This window comes from Bufo gargarizans, chromosome 9 (genome assembly GCF_014858855.1).
Source record: "Bufo gargarizans isolate SCDJY-AF-19 chromosome 9, ASM1485885v1, whole genome shotgun sequence".
NCBI lineage: Eukaryota > Metazoa > Chordata > Amphibia > Anura > Bufonidae > Bufo > Bufo gargarizans.
In genome coordinates this window covers 148341592-148365768 of record NC_058088.1, presented here as the reverse complement: position 1 = coordinate 148365768, position 24177 = coordinate 148341592, and the positions used below count along the sequence as shown (strand labels likewise).

At 42.6% G+C, this 24177-nt stretch overlaps 1 protein-coding gene across 3 annotated transcripts in view; it reads right to left on the bottom strand.

The window, feature by feature from the left end:
• The window catches only part of BTK (Bruton tyrosine kinase), a 474008-nt gene that overhangs the window by 38913 nt on the left and 410918 nt on the right, over nucleotides 1–24177 (bottom strand). For all 3 annotated transcript variants that reach the window (XM_044306622.1, XM_044306621.1, XM_044306623.1), the window contains 3 exons: nucleotides 23069–23285; nucleotides 22917–22981; nucleotides 21179–21297 (listed from right to left, as the gene is read on the bottom strand). In XM_044306622.1, coding sequence (XP_044162557.1) covers nucleotides 21179–21297; nucleotides 22917–22981; nucleotides 23069–23285 — 401 coding nt within the window. The remainder of the gene's footprint in view (nucleotides 1–21178; nucleotides 21298–22916; nucleotides 22982–23068; nucleotides 23286–24177) is intronic.

The following is a 24177-nucleotide window of genomic DNA, read 5'->3' as shown; positions in this document are numbered from 1 at the left end:
GGATCCGTGTCTCCGTGTATCCGCAAAACACATTGCGGACGTGTGAATGGAGCCTTAGAGCTGTTTTTGTAGGCTCCAATCCTGGTTTTGGCTCACAAACACTGATGGAAATCACTGACTGTGTGAATATGGCATAATGTGACGTTTATGGATTTTAATCTAAAAATATAAACTGACATGTTTGTTTTACTTCCCTTCTAGGAGCTACAAATGTGAGATAATAACCTTTTACCTTTTATTGTGTACTTTGAAATGAAGAATTCATGAAATTTAGGGTGTGTTATATGGTACCTTTCTAAGGTTGGGAGTTTAACCCCTTCAGTACAGAGCCACTTTTCACCTTGAGTCCCAGGACAGTTTTTGCAAATCTATAGTATAAATATGTGGCATACAGGATATTCTTAGCAATTTAAAGGTAATTTTATTTAGTAATTTTCACAATTGGAGGTTCATGATCCAGTTTATAGGAAATTAAATAATGTGTAGCCACTTTCCATATTAGAGCTGGACATTTCGGTCCATAAGGACCTTCTTCAGTGACTTGGAATTTCCGTGGTCAGAGGTAGTAGGGTGAAGGGATCGACCTATTATCGGAGTTACCGATATTATCGGCCGATATTCATGATTTTTAAAGTTATTAGTATCGGCATCTAACCTTGCCGATATGCCGATAATGCGTCCACAGCGCTATCAAAGAACATGAGCGCGCTGCTGTCAGTGCGCTCATGTTCCCTCAGCAGCACAGGGGAGAAGGAGTCACTCTCTCCCTCCCCCTGTGCCGTGCTGCAAATGAGGGGAGATGGGAGGAGGAGTGGCGGGTGCACTGCGCCACCAATGATTAACGTCTAAAAAAAAATACAGGAGGCGGTGCCCAGCCTATATGACAGGAAGCTGCGATCATCAGTGGCAGTTAACCCCTCAGGTGCCGCACCTGAGGGGTTAACTGCTGCCGATGATCGCAGCTCCCTGTCAGAGGCAGGGTGCCGGCTATGTCATTCTGCGCCGACACACCCGCCTCCTGTGTTAAACGTTAAAGGGACACTGTCACCTAGATTTTACTTACTGAGCTAATAACATCACCACATTAGTCTCCACGATTTACATTAAAATATACTAGTACTACTGCCCTGTGTATTTTATTTTGGTCTATAAAATTGGTTTTATTAATATGCAAAGTACCTCAATAAGGAGCCCAAGGGGACGTCCCTTTGGCAGTTTGAGCCCAGCCACACCCATTAATTCGGAGCCCAGCACCGCCTGACTGCTAATTTATTCACTGCTCATCGCCGATGTAATGATTGTGCAGTGCCCGTTTGTGCATCTGGCGCATGGGCAATGAGTCCTGTGAGGCCGATTTCAGGACACCACACAGGCGCTGACATGTGTATCCAGGGCGCATGCGCGGGATTACAGGCACTGCACTAACATTATGTCGTCGATGAGCAGTGAATAAATTAGCAGTAGGACGGTGCTGGGCTCCAAAGTAATTGGCGCGGCTGGGCTCCAACTGCCGGAGGGACGTCCCCTTGGGCTCCTTATTAAGGTACTTTGAGGTACTTTTACATATAAAATATATAAACACGTCCAAAAAGTCCAAACTATTAAAATATTTAAAAAAATCTCCTATGTGGTGAACGCCATAACAATCAAAAATGAAAATGCACAGAATATCAGTATAAGTTATCGGCTATCGGCCTGAAAGTTCACAGGTTATCGGTATCAGCTCTAAAAAATCTATATCGGTCGATCCCTAGTGGGGTGTCTGGATGTGAAAATTACTAAATAAAATCACCTTCAAATTGAAAAGAATTTCCTGTGTGCCACATATTTACCGGTATACTATTGATTGATGACCGTTGGGTCTTTGCTGGCACCGGAAAAGGAAAAACAGTGTGCGGTACTCCATTCTCTAATGCAAGTTTTTGCAAATCTGACATGTGTCACTTTGTTTTCTCGTGACACATTGTACTTCATGTTAGTGATAAATTTAAGTCAATATGTTTTACCTTTTATTTAAAATTCCTCTGCTTTTAGGGCAGACAGTGATACCTCATAAAATAGTTATTACTATACATTTTCCCATATGTCTACTTTGTTTGCATCATCTTGTAAATGTCATTTTATTTTTTCAGCTTAGAACTTTACAAGCAATGCTTTACATCTTTAAGAAAATTTCCAAAACCCACGTTTTTAAGGACCAGTTCAGTTATGGAGTCACTTTGTGGGGCTTGCATGTTAAAAACCACCCATAAATTTTCGAAACTACACCTCTCAAGTTATTCAAAACTCATTTTATAAACATTGCTAACCCCCTCCTTTGTTCGATAAGAATGAAAGAAAAATGGATGTGAAATTTCTAAATTTCACATTTTTTTGCAAAACGGAAATGGTTAACAGTCAAACAAAACTCAATATTTATAACCTTGATTCTACAGTTTACTGAAACCCCCCATATGTGGTCATAAACTGCAGTATGGGCACAAAGCAGGTCTTAGAAGGGAAAAAGCACCATATGTTTTTTGGAGGGCAGATTCCACAGGGATAATTTTAAGTTGCCATGTTGCATTTGAAGGCCACTTGGTAATTTTGAAAACTACAGTTTTATTGGTACTATTTTGGGGTACATTAGATTTTTGATCGTTCAATATTACGCTTTTTGTGAGACAAGGTAAAAAATTGCTGTTCTGGTACAGTTTATATTTTTTACAGCATTCACCTGACAGGATAGGTCATGTGTAGAGTTGAGCGGACACCTGGATGTTCGGGTTCGACGGGTTCGGCTGAACTTCACAAAAAAGTTCGAGTTCGGGACCCGAACTTGATGACGAACCCAAACCCCATTGAAGTCAATAGTGACCCGAACTTCTGAGCACTAAAATGGCTGTAAAAATGTCATTGAAAGGGCTAGAGGGCTGCAAATGGCATCGAAATGTGGTTAAGAGCATGGCAAGTGCTCTGCAAACAAAAGTGGATAGAAAAAAGACTTTAAATAGCAAAATACGTAAAAATAAAAAATTATAATCTTGATCTAGGAGGACGAGGTCCATATGGAGTAGGAGGTTGAGGAGGCGGTAGTCTACACTGCTTTTTGGTTTAAATTTATTTTTTATTTATTTAATTAGGGTACAGCCCAAAACATTGGGAAATATAACCTGTGATAACTCCCTCCAGTCGTGCTAAACACACGTTCAGACAATACACTGGCTGCAAGGCAAGCCAGCATCTCCAAGGCGTAAAGGGCAAGCTCAGGCCATGTGCCCAATTAGGAGACCCAGAAGTTGAAGGGGGCAGAACCATCAGTCAGTTCGTGTAGGCGTGTGCAAACATACTGCCCCACCATGTCGCACGTCCCCGTGATGTTCACAATCCAATTGGATATCTGCTCTATTAACTTTCGATGTTCTTTTCTGCGCCTACCTTGTTGATCACGGTTAGCGGCGAATCAGGGTTCCACGCCGGAGAGGGAGCGTGAGAAAGAGAGACCACTTCCGAGGTCAATGTATGAAATTAAATGTAATCAAGCGGAAATGTGGGACAAAGTATTGAAGCATAAGCTTCCAAGTTAAGGAGGGGGTGCGCGGCAATTACCCACTCCCGACTCGGGGAGGTAGTGACTATAAATTACAATACAGGACTCTTAAGATGCCCTGTTATTTGAATGATTAATTAAAAATTACAGGGAATGTCACTGCAGTATTTTAGATTAGGAAACGTTAGACAGGAGAGGCCCTGCTGCCGCTTTGTTGATTCTAGATAACGTCTGCCTGATCGCACGTCCCTGTGACGTCCACGATCCATTTGGATATGTTCTCTATCAACTTTCGATGTTCTTTTCTGAGCCTACCATGTTGATCACGGTTATCGGCGAATCAGGGTTCCACGCTGAAGAGGGAGAGTGAGAAAGAGAGACCACATCCAAGGGAAATAAATGGATGAAATGTTATTTTTATTAAGCGGAAATATGGGAGAAGTTATTAAAGCAGAAGGATCGAATGAAAGGGGCAATTAAAGACCAATTTTAAAAATTTGAGTCCCTGTCACCTATTCAAAGTAGAGGTTTTTCATTGCCAGAAATGGGTTAATGTAATGGAACCGATTATTTTAAAAAATTTCTGTCCCTGTTACCTATGCAGAGCAGGGCTTTATTCACGTCAAAAATTGTAAAATGTCAACCCAAGAATGTAACAGAAAAATTTGTGAAATTTATTAACCTGTCTACTAGGTACAGCAGGGGTCTATCACAGACAAAAATTGTTTAATGTCAGCGGAAAATGTAAAATAAAAATTTGTAAAATTTATTAAGCTGTCAACTAGGTAGAGGAGGGGTATATTACAGCCAAAAATTGGTGAATTTCACCCTAAAATTTAACAGACAAATTAGTGATTTTTTTTACCTGTCTACTATGTATAGCAGTGGTATCTCACACCCAAAAATGGGTGAATTTCACTCGAAAATGTAACACACAAATTAGTGAATTTATTTAACTGTCTACTAGGTATAGCAGTGGTATATTACACCCAAAAATGGGTGAATTTCACCCGAAAATTTAACAGACAAATTTGTGATTTTTTTTTAACCTGTCTACTAGGTATAGCAGTGGTATATCACACCCAAATATTTGTGAATTTCACCTGAAAATGTAACAGACAAATTAGTGAATTTTTTTAATCAGTCTACTAGGTATAGCAGTGGTATATCACACCCAAACATTGCTGAATTTCACCCTAAAATGTAACAGACAAATTAGTGAAATTTTTTTACCTGTCTACTAGGTATAGCAGTGGTATATCACACCCAAAAATTGGTGAATCTCACCCGAAAATGTAACAGACAAATTAGTGAAATGACATAAATTAAAATAAAATAAAATACGTACAAAAAAAACAACAACTTAATTTATGAGGTGGAGGTCCATATGGAGTAGGAGTTTGAAGAGGCGGTGGACGTAGAGGTGTAGGTGGAAGCAGTGGTGGAAGAGGACCAGGTAGCCAACACAGTTTTTTTGTTTTAATTTTTATATTTATTATTAGGGTATACTCCAAAAGAGTGTGAAATATCCAAAATACAAGAATGAGCAATTGCGCTGTAGTATAACATTGGCTGGTTAAGGCCGGTATACATGTCTATTCTGCACAAGGTACGGACAAGTCCTGTGCGTACCATGCCTGGTTCATTTTAATGAACGTGAGCTTGTACACATTGGCGGTGGACAGGCGGCTGTGCTTGTCTGTGATAACCCCCAGCCCCCTGCTGTGCTAAACACACATTCAGATAATACACTGGCTGCAGGGCAGGCCAGCACCTCCAAGGCGTAAAGGGCAAGCTCAGGCCATGTGCCCAATTTGGAGACCCAGAAGTTGAAGGGGGCAGACCCATCATTCAGTACGTGTAGGCGTGTGCACACATACTGCCCCACCATGTTGGTGAAATGCTGCCTTCTGCTAAGACGTTCCATATCAGCTGGTGGTACTAGTTGTTGTGGCGTGCTGACAAAGCTTTTCCAAATTTCGGCCATACTAACCCTGCCTTCTGAGGTGCTGGCGGTGCCCCAGCTGCGTTGGCGACCTCTTCCTCCTCCTCTGCCTTTGCCTTGTGCTTCCACTGTGCCCCCACTGTCAGGTGGGAATGCCACCAGCAGCGCGTCTACCAGCCTGCGCTTGTACTCGCGCATCTTACGATCACGCTCCAGTGATGGAATTAAGGACGGTACATTGTCCTTGTAACGGGGATCCAGCAGCGTGGCCACCCAGTAATCAGCACAAGTTAGAATGTGGGCAACTCGGTGGTCGTTGCGGAGACACTTCAGCATGTAATCGCTCATGTGTGCCAGGCTGCGAAAAGCTGTCCTCTGTGGGAGGTGTATTGTCTGTGTCCTCTATATCCCCCCAGCCACGCACCAGTAGTGGCCATGAGCTGGTCTGGGTGCCACCCAGCTGTGAACAAGGTTCCTCCTCCATCTCCTCATCCTCCACCTTGTCATCCTTCAGAACTGTCCCCTGGCTAGACAATTGTGTACCTGGCGTTTGTGGGTGCAGGAACCCACCCTCAGAGCCACTTGTGAATGACTGGCCGGAAACCCTACGAAATGATCCCTCTTCCTCCACCTCCTCCTGTGTCACATCTCATCGCCAGGAGCATTTTTTCAAGGAGGCATAGAAGTGGGATAGTAACGCTGAGAACGGCGTTATCGGACTGGCCATGTTGGTGGAGTACTCGAAACAGCGCAACAAGGAACACAGGTATCGCATGGAGGCCCAGTCATTGGTGGTGAAGTGGTGCTGTTCCACAGAGCGACTCACTCTGACAGGCGAGCAGCAGCAGGGTGAGAACGCCGAAAGCGCACACAGATGGCCTGCAGTTTATGCAGCAGCTCTGACATATCGGAGTAATTTTTAAGGAATCTCTGCACCACTAAATTCAGCACATGTGTCAGGCAAGGGATGTGCGTCAAACTGGCTAGTCCCAGAGCTGCTATGAGATTTTGCCCATTATCACACACCACCAGGCCGGGCTTGAGGCTCACTGGCACCAACCACTCATCGGTCTGTTGTTCAAGGCCCGTCCACAGCTCCTGCGTGGTGTGGGGTTTGTCCCCCAAACAGATACGTTTTAAAACTGCCTGCTGTTGTTTACCCCTGGCTGTGCTGATGTTGGTGGTGAAGGTGTTACAATGACCGAATGAGGAGCCGGTAGAGGATGCGGAGTAGGAGGAGGAAGCAACAGGAGGCAAATTGAAGCGCCCTGCAATCCTCAGTAGTGGAAGGACATGCGGCAAACTGCTATCCGCCTCAGGCCCAGCCGCCACTGCATTTACCCAGTGTGCGCTGTTATGAAGATATAACGTCCTGACAATGATTACTGGTCCACGTATATGTAGTGAGGTGCACCTTGCCAGTGCAGTGCACACCTGATTTTGTCCACAACTTAGTTGTGCAGGGAAGGGATGGCTCGTCTGGAAAAGTAGTGGCGGCTGAGCACGACTTACTTTGGGACAGCCACCGCCATAAGGCCTTTTAAACTCTCCGTCTCCACCAGACGGAATTACAGCATTTCAAAGGCCAGTCATTTTAAAATGCTGGCATTCAGAGCCAGGGATCGCGGGTGGGTACTTCCTCTTCCGCTCCAGTGTTTGGGAGATGGAGAGCTAAACGCTTCCGTGGGACATTGTGGAGATGCTTGGTGACCCAGATGGTGGTGTTGCTGGCAGATCCTCTGTTTGCGGGGTGGCAGGTGGCACTTTCACTCCAGAGGTGGATGAAGAGGCCAAGACTGCAGCAGAAGAGGAAGCAGGAGGAGCCAGAGACCTTTCTTGGTTTTTGAGGTGTCTACTCCACTGCAGCTCGTGCTTTGCACTTAGATGCCTGGTCATGCAGGTTGTGCTCAGGTTGAGAACGTTCATGCCTCGCTTCAGGCTCTGATTGCACAGCGTGCAAACCACTCGTATCTTGTCATCAGCACATTGTCTGAAAAAACTGCCACGCCAGGGAACCCCTTGGAGTTGGCTTTGGTGTGTTCGTTCCCTTTCTGCGGTGGGCAGTAGCAGGCGTACTGTCTACGGGACGGCCACTCAGCTTTTGCACCCTGCTCCCTCTTCTGCTGTGATGGTGGCTCTGTACGACCACCGCCTCTTCCTCCGAACTACACAGGTCCCTTGATTCCATGTGGGGTGGAGGACCTTATTCACCCCTGCCCTCCTTGTCGGTCTGCACACTTTCGAAAGCCCCAGCAGTTGGCATTTGTGTTTCGTCATCATCCGAGACGTGCTGCGATGGTCCTCCCATGTAATCATCTTGAAACATAAGTGGTTGGGCATCGGTGCACTCAATCTCTTCCAATTCTGGGGCAGGGATAGGTGGATGGCCCTGAGAAACCCTGCTAACAGAGTAATCAAAAAGCAGAAGAGACTGCTGCATGACTTGGGGGTCAGACTGCTTGGCTGATTTGCAAGTGGGTGAGGTGAAAGACTGATGGACATCGGCTGCAGGTGCCAACTCTGATCTTTCAGCAGGAGACTGGGTGGGAGACAATGTGAAGGAACTGGAGGCACTGTCAGCAACCCAATCTACTATCGCCTGTACTGGTTCTGGCCTCACCATTCGTAGAGCTGCATTAGACCTGACCAAATACCGCTGCAGGTTCTGTCGCCTACTCACACCTGAGGAAGGTGTTTCACTTGTGTGTATCGCTGGCACAGATCGACCACGTCCTCTCCCTGCAACAGGAGCTCCACCAGCAGCTCCCTTATTTGACGCTCTCCTCATATTTCTCAAATTTAGGATCTTGCCCTAAATGGGTGTTTTATTAATAGCAGAATAGAACCACAGTATGTAAAGTGTGTATCTCACACGTACAGATCCAGACTAGGCCGCAATTTAAGTTTTTTGCCCAAAATGGCTGTTAATAACAGAATAGAACCATAGTATCTAAAGTGTGTATCTCACACGTACAGATGTAGACTAGGCCACAATTAAAGATTTTTGCCTAAAATTAGTGTTTTTCTAATGGCATAATAGAACCACAGTATCTAAAATGTGTAACTCACATGTACAGATCCAGACTAGGCCTCAATTTAATTTTTTTGCATAAAATGGCTGTTTTTTACAAAACAGTATCCAAAGTGTGTATCTCACATGAACAGATGCAGACTAGGTCGCAATTAAAGATCTTTGCCCAAAATGGGTGTTTTATTAATAGCAGAATAGAACCACAGTATGTAAAGGGTGTATCTCACACGTACAAATCCAGACTAGGCCGCAATTAAAGATTTTTTCACAAAAAGGGTGTTTTATTAATAGCAGAATAGAACCACAGTATGTAAAGGGTGTATCTCACACGTACAGATCCAGACTAGGCCGCAATTTAAGTTTTTTGCCCAAAATGGCTGTTTTTCAAATAACAGAATAGAACTACAGTATCTAAAGTGTGTATCTCACATACAGATGCAGACTAGGCCGCAATTAAAGATTTTTGCACAAAATGGATGTTTTATTAATAGCAGAATAGAACCACAGTATGTAAAGGGTGTATCTAAGACGTACAGATCCAGACTAAGCCGCAATTAAAGATTTTTGCACAAAATGGCTTTTTTATCAATAGCAGAATAGAACCACAGTATCTAAAGGGTGTATCTCACAATGACATATGCAGCAAAGGCTGAAAAATTAAGTTTTTTGTCCAAAATGGATGTTTTTTTTTTTATAACAGACTATGACAGCAGTATATAACGCTTGAATTTCACACATGCAGATGCAGCAAGGGCTGTAAAATTGTGTATTTTGCACAAAAAGGGTGTTTCTTAAAACCCAGAAAATTATAGCTGTATTTCTAGCTTAAATTTCACACTGACTAATGTGGCAGAGCCCCAAAATGAAGGTTATTGCCAAAAATGGGTGTTTTTTCAAAGCCAGAAAATTATTTAAAGTATTTCAAACTTGTTTTTAACAATCACAGATGCAGCAAGGGCTGCAATATAAAGTATTTTGCAAAAAAAGGGTGTTTTTTTCTAACAGAATATGAAAGCTGTATATAATGCTTGAATTTCACACGTGCAGATGCAGCAAGGGCTGTAAATTGTGTATTTTGCCCAAAAATGATGCCTGTATTTCTAGCTTAAATTGCACACAGACTAATCCTGAAAGGCACCAGATGTTTAATATTGCCAAAAAAGGGTGTTTTTTTTAAACCAGATTATTATTGTAGTATTTCAAGCTTGGATTTAAGTGTCACAAAAGCACAGATGCAGTGCTGGTGCACTGAGCCTGCATAAAATGGTCGCCGCCGTCCACCTAACTAACAGACAGATAAAAGGTATTTTTCTCTGTCACTGGGCTCAGGGCAGGGTAAAAAGATTGTGCACTGCACCCACACAACTAAATCTATGTAGATCGCTGAGTTCAATTGGAGTTCTGATCACAGATTCTGTCCTATTCTCTCCCTCGCAGCAGCATCCTCTCCCTACACTAAGCACAACAGAATGACTTACAGTTTGGGTTCGCTCAACCCTAGTCATGTGTTATTTTTATAGAGTAGGTCATTATGGACATGATGATGCCAAATATGTGCATTTTTATTTTGTTTGTTTTACATAATATAGTATTTTCAAAAATATATCTTGTTTTTGTGTCTCCATTTTCTGAAAGCCATATTTTTTAAAAATTTTTATGCCAATTATCTTGTATAGGGGCTTGTTTTTATTGGTACTATTTTTGGGTACCTATGATTTTTTGATTGTTCAATATTACACTTTTTGGGGGTAAGGTGACAAAAAAAATTCTAATCGCTGTTTTGGCACAGTTTTTTTTTTCCAGCATTCACCTTAGGGGGTAGGTCTTCTGATATTTTTATAGAATAGGTCATTACGGACGCAGCGATAGAGGAGCAGACCTAATCCCCAAGAGAAAAGGAAACTTCAAACCCACTGTGTACCCACAAATACACTTGCTCTACACTCAAGGGAATCACCAGGGAGGATCAGAGGGCCATGACAAAAGGGTTTTATGGTCCCGCATCTGTCCCTCTCCACCTCATCCGGTGTATCATGCCGGGGATGGCATTTGTCTCTCTCCAACTCACCCGGTATATCATACTAGGGATGGGAGTATCCCATAGAGTAACTGGGTCATTAGACGGATGTTGTGCATACCCTTGAGTAATGCCTTGAAATTTAATGACCGTGGTGTCATTTGCGTGTATTTCACCCACATGCCTGGCAATCGGGGTATCCTTGTTTCATATATCATTGAGGTGTTCCGCTACTCTATGCCTCAATTCATGGGTAGTCTTCCCCACATACTGAAGGCCACAATCACATGTTGCCAAATATATAACTTCTGTGTGTTTTCCCAGCAGTCCGTGTCGGCGCTGCTGCCCCTACACACGGGCAGGGCCTTCCAGCTCCCTTTTTCCCTCCTGCTCCCATGCTCTGTGCTGACAAACGCGGGCAGCAGGTAGCTTAACTGTTGCATCTGTACTTCATGCCAGAGTTTACTTCCTGCTGGAGACCTGTACTGTTTGTTAGGGCTTGTATGGGTGTGTCTCTGTCGTTGAAATCTGATACTTTCTGGACAACTATTTATCCACCTCATATACTTCTACCCCATACATTGATACCTACGTGAATAAATTACCTAAGACTATAGGAACCTACGCTCGTGCTAAGTGTTGAATTCTTCCTAATGAGGTGTGCACAACCATCATATATTTTACATACACACCCTCTGTCTCACCAGCCTATGGTTGCAATGCAGGAAGTATTTAAAGGCGCTTTCTACCACAGGAAGATGCCTGAGCAACTCATGGTCACTAGCTTGTCTAGTTCCAAGTGTAAATGTGTTTTTCAAGTTCTGATTTGCTGTGTACCCTGCTTTTGGAATTATTGGATTTTGCCTGTTTCTCATCTGCCTCTGACCTCGGACTTCGTTCACGGACTTTGCTTGTTTGCCGCCTGCCTCTGACCTTGGACTTCATTTACAGACCTTGCTTGATCCCTGCCTGTCCTGACCCCAGACTTCCTGACCATGTACTTCCCCTCGGTGCTTGCACTGACTCGGGGACTGCTCTGGAGTGATACCTGGCAACTACTCTAATGGCCCAAGCCTATACTCACCATCAGAGGCTCTAGTGAAGACCAGGTAGTTGCTTAGGCCATGGATCACGCTGACCAGAACCCACCAAGCCTTACCAAACTGTGCTGGGAGTTGGCTCAAGAGGGAGAATGTCAGGTTCAGATTCCGTCCTATCTGCGCAGTGTTCCAAGAATTCGTTAACGACATCTTCAGAGACTTGCTGTATTCCTGTGTTGTAGTGTATCTAGATGATATCCTTGTTTTTTTCTCCAGATTTGGCTACTCACCAGAAGCAGGTTGTCTGGTTCTTCAAAAGCTAAGAGAAAATCATCTGTACACCAAGTTCGAGAAATGTTCCTTTCAACAGTCATCTCTTCCATTCCTAGGATACAAAATACTGGCCTGCAGATGGATCCCGCGAAGCTGTTAAAGTGGCCTCGTCCTTTAGGTTTAAAAGCAATCCAGCGGTTCCTGGGATTCACCAACTACTATCGCCAATTCGTGCCGCACTTCTCGTCCTTGACTGCTCCCATCTCCGCCTTGACCCGTAAGGTAGCAAATCCTAAGAATTGGACAGCTGAAGCTGAATCGGTTTTCCAAGCCTTGAAGCAGGCCTTTTCTGCGGCTCTGGTTCTTCATTGCCCTGATGCTAACAAGCAATTCTACCTGGATGTGGATGCATCTTCTCTTGGAGCTGGGGCGGTGCTTTCACAAAAAGCTTCCTCAGGTAAGATGGTAACTAGAGATGAACGAATTTTTCAACAATTTTATTCGGCCGGGTTGCCTAATTTTTTAAAACATTTTTGGTTTGATCCGAATTTATTTGTGGTGAATTACGTAAAAAAACAGCTATTTCCTGGCTGCAGAGAGCCTTTATAGTGGTGTACAACACTGTGCCTTGCAGTAAAACGCATAGGGAGTCTGCTGTGGTAGTGAAATAATACTGTGAGTCAGTATCACATGCAGATGACAGGCGTCTCTCTTAGAACACTTCACTTATTTGAGCAGTCATAGGGCCAAAACTGACCAAATAAATAAAGTATGAACTAAGCCTTACAGGTCGATGTTAGCATCAAGAAGAAGCGCACTCCTTTTACACTGTCGTCAGCTGATTCCACATAGATGTCCACAGAACCTGTTCTATTAAACGCTTATTCAAGTAGAACCCCCCAGCAGAGTGGAGAGGGTGTCAGCAGTAAGTTTGTGTTGACGTCACTGATTATTTTGCCCTTCCTCTGATCCGTCAGAACAATAAGCCCCAATTTTCCCCAAAAAAGGCTGTATCACAAGCAAATTTCACCACTGAATGGTTAATCGAAACAATTATTCAGGCCATACAGAAGACCCTTCAATTTTCCCGAAAAAGGCTGTTTTGCAAAATAATTTCAACAATGAATGGCTAATCGACACAATTCGGTCCATGCAGAAGAAAGTCTACAATCACTCATCAATTTTTCCAAAAAAGGCCTTATCACAAACAAATTTCACCACTGAATGACAATGTAAATTAACCGCAGAACAGGCTAATAACACGTACAGTACTTATTTTTCCCATTAATACATCCCAACAACAGCTGTATAACAATGTCGGTTCACTGCAGACCGGCTAATAAGATGGATTCTTTTTCCTATTAATACACCCCCAAAAAAATAATATAACAATCACAATTCACCGCAGAATGGCTAATAGGACGTATGCATCTATCTTATTAATACACCCTCTGTAAATGGCTGTAGTACAATGGAACTTCACAGCTGAACAGCAAATATTTTTTTTGCCACCAATACCAAAAAGGGCTGTAATTTTCTCACTTCAACACACAACGGCTAATAAGCCCTTTTTCTTTTTCCCCACTAATACACGCCAAAAAGGCCTTTAGAACATACACTCACCTAAAGAATTATTAGGAACACCTGTTCGATTTCTCATTAATGCGATTATCTAGTCAACCAATCACATGGCAGTTGCTTCAATGCATGTAGGGTTGTGGTCCTGGTCAAGACAATCTCCTGAACTCCAAACTGAATGTCAGAATGGGAAAGAAAGGTGGGCTACAACAGCAGAAGACCCCACCGGGTACCACTCATCTCCCCTACAAATAGGAAAAAGAGGCTACAATTTGCACGAGCTCACCAAAATTGGACTGTTGAAGACTGGAAAAATTTTGCCTGGTCTGATGAGTCTTGATTTCTGTTGAGACATTCAAATGGTAGAGTCCGAATTTGGCGTAAACAGAATGAGAACATGTATCCATCATGCCTTGTTACCACTGTGCAGGCTGGTGGTGGAGGTGTAATGGTGTGGGGGATGTTTTCTGGGCACACTTTAGGCCCCTTAGTGCCAATTGGCCATCGTTAAATGCCACGGGCTACCTGAGCATTGTTTCTGACCATGTCCATCCCTTCATGACCACCATGTACCCATCCTCTGATGGCTACTTCCAGCAGGATAATGCACCATGTCACAAAGCTCGAATCATTTCAAATTGGTTTCTTGAACATGACAATGAGTTCACTGTACTAAAATTGCCCCCACATTCACCAGATCTCAACCCAATAGAGCATCTTTGGGAAGTGGTGAAACAAGAGCTTCGTGCCCTGGATGTGCATCCCTCAAATCTCCATCAACTGCAAGATGCTATCCTATCAATATGGGCCAACATTTCTAAAGTATGCTATCAGCACCTTGTTGAATCAATGCCACGTAGAATTAAGGCAGTTCTGAAGGCAAAAGGGGGTCCAACACCGTATTAGTATGGTGTTCCTAATAATTCTTTAGGTGCGTGTATAACTGCACTGCTGAACAGCAAATAGGCCGTTATTTTTTTACACTTATACAGGCCACAAAAGGCATTAGAACATATAACTGCATCACGGAACGGCAAATAGGCCCTTATTTTTTTCCACTTGTACACAACACAAAAGGCTTTAGAATATATAACTGCACCGCTGAACAGCAAATATATATTTCTTTTTTTCCACTTATGCACGACACAAAAGGCTTTAGAATATATAACTTCACTGCTGAACGGCAATTTTTTTCTACAAGGGCAAATAAGACATAGAAATATTTCCTTGCAATAAACCCTGTTAATGGCTGTATTAAACAGCACTTGCATCCCAATAACAAGAATTGTTTGCTGCAATTACAGAGCTGTATAATGGCAATTTGGGTCCCCAGTCAGTGCAGCAAGGTGTAATAGGATTTTTCCTATTACCCAGGATGTAACCTCCCCTACTGAACCCTGTTCCACATAAATGCTGTGCAATGATGCCTACCTATCTTTTTCCTACACCTTGAATAATCTTTCCCTGAACGTGTAAATCTTTTTTGAGCACAATTAAGTTTTTCTAGCACTGTCCCTAGCTGACATCTCTCCCTGCACTAAGTACACTGGAAAATGGCATAATCCAAGATTGCTGAGGCTATTTATATGGCTGTGACATCACAGTACTGGCTGCTGACTGGCTGCATAAATGGTATTATGGGTGATCCTGCCTTCCCAGAGTTCCTTTCTCCATGTGCTCACATGTGCAGCAGCCATTTTAGGAAAAAATGTGATTCGTTACCACGAAGCGTGAGGATGCGAATCAAATTTTTCCTGAAATTTGGAGGGAATTCCACTTCGTCAACTTCTATTCGCTCATCTCTAATGGTAAGCTGTGGTTTCTTCTCCAGGTGCTTCTCTGCTCCTGAGCGCAACTATTCAATTGGGGACAGGGAGTGGCACTGGAGGAATGGCGTTCCCTTCTAGAGGGAGCATCTCATCCTGTGGTGATCTACACCGACCACAAAAATCTGACCTATTTTCAGTTCGCACAAAGACTGAATCCGCTTCAAGACAGTTTGTCCTTAATCTTGGCTCGTTTTGATTTCGTTCTTCATCTCCGAAGAATATCAAAGCAGTTGCTCTCTCAAAGTCTTTTGATGCTACTAATCGGGAGGAGGAGACTCAACACATCATTCATTGATCCTGAAAAAATTGCTGTATGCCCTGTCAAGTTGTCTGAGATTCTGCCTCTGACCTCAGACTTTGTTTACAGACCTTGCTTGATCACTGCCTGCCCTGACCCCGGACTACCTGACCACGTACTTCACCTCGGTGCTTGCACCGATATCTCTGACCCCCTGGAAAGCTGTCACGGACTCGGAGACTGCTCTGGAGTGGCACCTGTCAACTACCTTAACGGCCCAAGCCTTTCCTCACCATCAGAAGGCTCTAGTGATGACCAGGTAGTTGTTTAGTCATGCCCCTCAAGAGTATAGCCAGTCAGTGGTGCAGTGGGTCCACACCCACACTGTGGACTTACAGCTAATAAACGTTTTGATGTAATACTTTCTTTCTGTGGAAGAAGTCCTAAAGGTTTTCCCCCACTAGAATAGACCCACATGCCATGCATCCACTGCATCTGTACATCCCTTTAGTGGTTAGTGACAGCCATGTATTCCGGTGTTGGGAAACTGTGGAAAAGCCTGGCCCTCAGGTTCATACCCCTACGGTAAGTGATTGAGGGAGTCTCCCCAAGAAGGAGAATGCACCAAAATCTGGTGAGAATATCCCTGACCTGTTACATAGTTACATAGTTAATACAGTTGAAAAAAGACATAAGTCCATCAAGTTCAAACAAGAGACAGGTGGGGACACGAATCCCAGAAGGTAGCGAGACTTCTACACGTTTTCATAAGCATTAATGTCATTTACTTTTAAGAATTCATCTAACCCCCTTTTAAAACTGTCCACTGTTCCTGCTGTGACCATGTCCTGAGGAAGTCTATTCCACAGATTCACAGTTCTTACAGTAAAGAAGCTTTGACGCTTCTGGAGACTGAACTTTTTCTTCTCCAGTCGGAGGCAGTGCCCCCTTGTTTTTTTAGGGCATTTTACATGGAACAATTTTACACCATATTTTTTGTATGGCCCATTTATATATTTGTATAGGTTAATCATGTCCTCCCTTAGACGTCTCTTCTCAAGACTAAATAAATGTAATTATTTTAATCTTTCTTCATAACTAAAACCCTCCATGCCCCTTATCAGTTTAGTTCCTCTTCTCTGTACTTTTTTCAGCTGCAGAGAGTCCTTTCTATGGAATGGTGCCCAGAACTGAACTGCATATTGCAGATGAGGCCGCACCAATGCTTTGTAAAGTGATAAACTGTAGATCATCATCGTATATACCAATGATTCTCAAAGTTCTGATAACATTTCAAAGCTGGGTTTCTAAGGCTACTTTCACACTTGCGGTAGCCTTTTCCGGTAGGCTGTACCGGCGGGGGGAACAGCCTGCCGGATCCGTGCTACCTCAAGTCCAATATACCGCTGTAAGTCTGCTCTGGCCCCATTCACTAGCACGGATCTGGCAGGCTGTTCCGACGGCTACCGCAAGTGTGAAAGTAACCTTAGCTTTAAAATAATATCTAGTTCATTTCTCTAGGTTTTGTACAGCCTGAGATATGACCCTTAGGATCTATTCACACATCCGCAACAGTTTTGTGGTCCGCAAATTTCGGATCCGCAAAACACGGACATCGGCCATGTGTGTTCTGCATTTTGTGGAGCGCAGATGGCTGGCACAATAATAGAAATGCCTTTTCTTGTCCGTGACTACAGACAAGAATAGGACATGTTCCGGGGCCGCAGAACGGAATTGCGGATGTGGACAGTACACGGTGTGCTGTCCGCATCTTTTGTGAAAATAAATGGGTCCACACCCGTTCTGCAAAAATGCGGAAGGGATTCGGACCCATTTTGCAGACGTGTGAATAGAAGTGTAGGTGGTATTTATAAACACCAGATAGGGATCTGTTATATTAAGGATGTGCTAAAAGACAGCTTCCTGCATTGTCTAAGTTTTCATTCCAGGTGAGCCACGTTACCAGCCCCTCCTCTTGAGTGGGAGGTGTGTAGGTTCATATAGAGTGATCTCTACTATGTGCACTTGTCATGAGTAAGGACCGTAATCTGAGTGTCCGAAACATGTAGACCGTGTACTTTTATCCTGTGTTTGGAAAACGTTTTAGACTTTTTGGAATAAAGGATCTGATTTTTAGAAGCTGGATTTCTTCTCCTTTGGAATCTTATTCGTAGCTGAGTCCCAGCAATGTCCGTGCATCTGAAAATCGGAGATAGGTGAGCGCTGCTAAATACTTTCCTTTTATAGCCTTTAAGCTGTATTTGGAGTTTTCATTTTCTTTCAGTACTGCTGTAGGATCTTCCTCCCCATGTGCCCTCATGCTGCCGCTGATCACACAGAACGATGTCGGCAGAGAGAGAGGGGTGAGTGCAGATACACAGGTCTCTCACTGATCGGGTAAAGCGCTGTATTTGCGCACTGCTGGATCATTAAAGGGGTGGTCCCACAAAATATATTCTACAGTTTTCAAACCAGTACTTGGATCTGAATATGTTTGTAATTGCATGTAATTAAAACTTTAGCATAGTTTGGTAAGGTGAACAGAAAAGTGTATGGTAAAGTCCTGGAAGGGGTGTATATCCCACCCAGCTTCCTCAACTGGGTGAGGTAAATGAAATCCAGGACAGGTTTTCCCCTAGCCTGAGGTATCCCAGCTGAAGCCAGCTGGGATCATCAAGGGGAGATAAAGCACAGTCCATGCTGTCAGTCTAGAGAGAGGAATGCCTGGAGAAAGCCTGGGAAGCTGGCTGCGCTGCTGGCTAGAGAAGCCGAGTGCTCTGTGTGACCTGTGTTCAATAGGTGAGCTAGGATCTTTACTGTATTAGCCAGGGCCTAGATGGGCAGGTGTTTATTTTAGTTCGGTTTATGTTTTGTGGTGCTGGTCCTTCACCTTACCCAGTGAATTATAACTGGGGTTGCCTGTATTGCCAGAGTGTGATAAATAAAGCAGCATTTGGACTTTAACCCTGTGGTCTGCAAGATAATCTGTCATCGCCGCTCAGCCTGAGAGTGTAACCCCTTACAATAGCCACTGAGTTATTCAATAAAATGTATCTGTATAGCGCCACCAGCTGTTTTTTTAATGTATTTTTTTAATTTTTTTTTGTCCTCCTCACTGAGATAGCTGCACATGCTCTGTTTTATATTTCAAATGCCTCCTGAGTTATGATAGGGAGAGCATGGACACACACCCTTAGGTGTGGCAGAAAAGACTCTCCACTTGAGCTGTCAGCTTGATAAAAATCTAGCGGAGCAAAGAATGGGGAGATCTCTGGATCCATTTGAGCTACAGGGCTGTTTCTCACTTTATTAGAAAGGGATTGTCAAGTACTATATTATGTCTGATTTACATTTTTTTTTACATTAGTCATGGTATAACCCCTTTAAGGAGGAGTCATGCTGGATCTCCCTGACTGCTGTTTATAAGACACAGGCACTTTTTAGCAAGATTTTTTTCTTGCTAAAAAGTCTGTCTTATAAAGTGAAAAATACAGTACTTTTTGAGGTGTCACTATCCATCTTAAAAGCTGTGAAATTCAACTTTAGTAAATACAAATGTTAAAAAAATTCTGTCAATTTTGGATATTTTTATTAATAAAAGGTAAAACATTGACTGATATTTACCACTAACATGAAGTACGATGCGTCACAAAAAACAGTCTCAAGATCACTTGGATAAGTAAAAGCATTCCAAAGTTATTAAGTGTTCTTGCATGGCAAGACCACTTACTGTTATCTCACATATATATTATTATAGCCAAATTAACCACCCTAACTCCTCCCACAGTTTTTACACTACATAGACAGTAATATACCATGCCGATTGTTCCCGATTGGTGTGCCGAATGGTTCACAAAATATCTGCGTTTTTGTGGCGAAATCGGTCCCATAGGAATGAATTGCGGAATGTTCAAAACTAGAGTGGGAGCTGAAAAATCAGGACATGATTTCTAAACTGCCACCACTCCCTAATTTTCAAGCCCACCTACACAAATCTTATATCAAAACGTTCAGCTATCCCTGCTGCCACTAAATATAGTCCTGATAGTTATCACAATATGACCATTTGTTTGCAACTCACGCCGCCTATTGACATTCATTGAAACTCCACTCTAGCCAAACTGCGACTGTGCCTTCATTTTAAATATTTAAGAGACATATTATGCATCAAAATTTTGGTCTGGGTCTTGTGATTCTCACAATATAAAGCTCTTCGCTGTAGGATTTATAGTTTTTAAACGTTTGAAGATGGCAACCGCTAGTGAAGTGAGCAAGTTGGAGCAGTTTTTTTTAACCGCTCTTCTCTGCCCTTGCTGTAGAGTGAGTTGCCATAGGAACTGTTGTGGAAATTTTATTAGGATGTGTTTTTAATACATTGTGTATTGTCATCATGTCTCTCAGTGTCGGGGTAAACCATTGGAGTGCATATCTTCCTGTGTATGTGGAGACACAGCTGCCGGGCGCAGATGTCTCCGTCTGCGAATGGTCCAATATGCTATGCGCTGGGCTGTGGGTCGGGGGAGACTGATGTGTTCAACGGAGCACGCCGGCTACGGCCCCCGTGCAAGACGCGGATTTATTGGCTTGGCGTGGATGCATTTGTTAAGAGAACAATATATGAAAGGAACGTGCGTTTGTTGTCTCTAGTGCGCCTGAGATAATGACGTTGTCCTGTAAATAAACATGCATGAGAATCATAGTAACTTTATTTGGCATTGATCACTGAGCAAGGCTGGATGAAGTTCACTCCAGTGGTAATGGGAGATTATTGTATATATGTGTGTTTGTTGGCTATGTTATTTTAAATGATGGTGGTTTCTCATCTTCCTGTATCATCACTTCTTGTATGTCATCACTTCTTGTATCCTTGTTACATGAAGTAAGTGGTCGGGTGACGGGCCGGCCCCTTTTCTATTGTTAGACCCTTTTGTGAGTAAGAAATAAAAGGTGAACAGACTGGGCAGGAAGGGAGCAGTGCTCAGGAGAACTCAACATGAAAACACCTTTGTCTGAGTCTTGATGAAGAGATTTACCTTTCCTTACACAAAGTCTGATGCAAGCAAATTTCTACTACAAATATTTATATTACAGAACCCAGGTGTGTGAGCAGCCAGCAGAGTGACAAAAGCTAGAGTGTGAGCTGAAAAATCTGGATATTATTTCTAAACTGCCACCACTCCCTCATTTTCAAGCCCACCTACACAAATTGTCTGCTAATGTTTATTTTTTTTATAAATGTATTGTTTTAGCGTAACTGTGAAGCACTTTGGTCAACAACATTGGAATTTAATGTGCTATATAAATAAATGTTGAAATGCATTTCTCACTCTATCAAGCTTGCCATGTGCACTTTTTAAATTTGATCAATCAATTGGTTAGTGTAATGTTTACTATCTTTACTCACTCCAAACACTCCACACAGTTCCTCCGCCCACTCCATAAAGTTACTCTGCCCAGTCCAACCTTTCCACAGTTACTCCAGCCACTCCAACCACACAACAGTTACTCAAGCCACTCCACCTAGTTACTCCGTCCACTCCAGTTGTAGACTACTGGTGGAGGCAAGAACAATTCACACAATTTCCCCAGAAATTGTAGCTTTTCTAGTTACCACATAAAATGACATGTCAGATTTGAAACATGAGGCTTCAGCATTTGGTCCAAATTGTCTTTGCAGAGAGGGGCTAGTATTGCTTACCAAATGACCACACATCTGATTTACTGCTGAACTTGCTGTATAAAAGAACTTCAGGAGGAGACCAACGGACAGGAAACTTTGAGCCCAATGAACTTGTATATTCATCATCCAATACATACCTGTCCAAGATAAGACCATTGTATTGTGTTACTTTCAAAAATATATTAATGTGAACATTGTTGTTTAAATTATGTGCTGATTAATTTCTTAATATATCATTAAAGGGGTCAAAGTTGTATATACTGCACCCTACATAGCCATACACATACAATTCTGCAGCTACCAATATGGAGGAGCTTGCTGCTTGAGATGTATACATTGAATTTATAGGTAAAACAGTATACAGAAAACTCTCACTAGTGTCTGCTGCAGGCAACAAGAATTTTATTTAATGTTATGTATGCAGAAGATTTCTGCAAACGAAAAACCGTGCTTCAACCCATATTAAGATGCATACCACTCAACTTTTTGGATGGTCTAAGAAGGACACATACAGCTAATTTCTTGAAAGATCCAGTCACTGGCTGAGGTAGGTCATTGCAGCCAGTGATAGACTGAGCAACATTTACAGCCATTTCAACATACTATTAGGAAGTGAAGTGCAGTGGGCACCTGATGGCATCAGAACTGCAGCAGCCGGGGAATGGTGAGGTGAGTATACTTTCTTTTTTTTATTTATTTTTTTCACAGCAAGTGCAGCCCCTGAAATTAATATTCCTTTAAATATTATTTGTGTTTTCATTTTTCACTCCCTGCCTTCCCGGAGCAATAACTTTTTCAGTTCACAAAGCCTTATTAGGGCTTGTTTTTTACAGTACGTTATACGTTCTAATGCCACCATTTAATATTGATGTAGTGGGAATATGGAAAAAAAATCCAAATGGGGCGGCACTGGAAAAAACGCAATTCCACCACAGTTTTATGGATTATGTTTTTACGGCATTCAATATGCAGTACAACTCAACCCTTGAATTTTAAAAACTTAAAAATGTTCTAATCATTAGATTGCCTTTTATATAAAGTAATGTAATTCTCTCCATTACAGAATATAGAGATCAGTATATTCCAATGCAGTGCTGCCAACTCCTTCCTCAATCTCAGGCAGGAAAAGGCATTCCTGCCCAGGAAGCATGTGCTTTTGTTTTTTTTGCCATTCAGATGCTGTGGACATATTTCAAATACCTGTGATCAGTGTTATCGCCGCAATAGTACGGAAGATGTCAGGTCTTTAAAGATGGCGCCCGCTCTGCTCTGACATCAGAGCTGACATCTGCCGTACTATTACGGTGAATGCCGGAAATGGGACAAAGTCCAAATTCCGCCAATAATGAAGTTGAGGTCTAATATACATGTAGAAACCATACAGATAGTTTATTTTTAAGGAGCAATTTAGCAATGTTATTAATGCACATTGTTCCCCGCGTCAAAAAGAGGGATACTTAAGAAGAAAAGAGGGATAGAGGGACTTTGGTCAAAAAGAGGGATGGTCGTCCCTCCAAAAGAGGGAGACTTGGAAGGTAGTATGTAAGATGTGATAAAAAAATGTATCAGATCAAAATGTTGGACCATATTATGACCCTGCATTAAAAGTGGAGATTATTCTAAAGGTGTTTTCCCAGATTGAAAAGTGGAATTCTCGTGGTGTGTTTCCATAACTCACATAGACTGCAACAGAAAGTGTCATAAATATGTGCAACCACCCCTCACTGAATGTATATACTATAAACGTTTGCTATACCTTGAGAGGCCAAAATCTGAAACTTTTACTGTGCCATCTTCAGCCACTAAACAGTTCCTGGCAGCCTAAAAGACATGAGAAATTAGTGCCTTTTGGCATAATTGTTTAGGCCTGCAGAATTTAATGGAAATGTTGAGTGTGAAATTCCTTACCAGATCACGGTGCAGAAATTGTTTAGACTCAAGATAATTCATTGCAGCACATACATCACCACACATGGACAGGAGGTCTCCTGGTCCCATATGTGAACGGGCATCTTTTAGGTAAGACAGCAGACAGCCATTGGAAAGATACTCAGTAATTATAAAAATTGGACGTTGCTTTGTGCAGACTCCATATAACTGAACCAGATTTTCATGGGATAATTTCCTGTAAAGCAAACACATGTCAATAAAAGATGCTTTTGCATCTGGGAGCTAGGTTTATAACGTACATGAGTCCTTCCATGATTCCTATGCTGTAATTAATACTGTATTATTTGATGCTCCTGACTAGAGATGAGCGAATAAAAAAAAAAATCGATTCAGACAGTTCGATGAATTTCCCAAAAAGATTAGATCCGAATTTATTTGTGACAAATCACGTTAAAAATAGCTATTTCCCGCCTGCAGAGAGCATGTATATTAGTGTAGAACACTGTGCATTGCAGAAACACGCATAGAGAGTCCGCTGTGCTAGTGATACAGTAGTGTGAGTATGACACTCAGATGACAGACGTCACTCTGAGAATCACTTCACTTATTTGGTCAGTTACGGGGCTAAAACCAACCAAATAACTAAAGTGTGAACTCAGCCTTACAGCGCCAATGTTAGCGCCAGGTATGAAGAACTGTGCAGTGGCCCAAGATTCTACTAAAGAGTGAAAGAGCGCACTCCTTTTACACTGTTGTCAGCTGATTCCACATAGATTTCTACAGAACCTGTAGTGTCCCCCCTGTCAGAGTGGAGAGGGTGTCAGCAGTAAGTTTGTGTTGACGCCACTACTACTTTTACATGAATAATGCATACCCTATGAATAATCTTTCTCTGAACTGCTCAATAGTTATTTTTTGTGAATACATTGTCTCATAAACACTGTCCCTAGTGCCTGTCACATCTTTCTCTGCACTAAGTTCACTGGAAAATGGCGGAGACCGAGCAGGCTGAGACTTTTTATAGGGCTGTGACATAGAAAAAATAATATTTGTTACCACGAAGCACGAGGAAATAGCCTGAAATTCAGATCGAATTCCACTTTATCAACTTCGATTCACTCATCTCT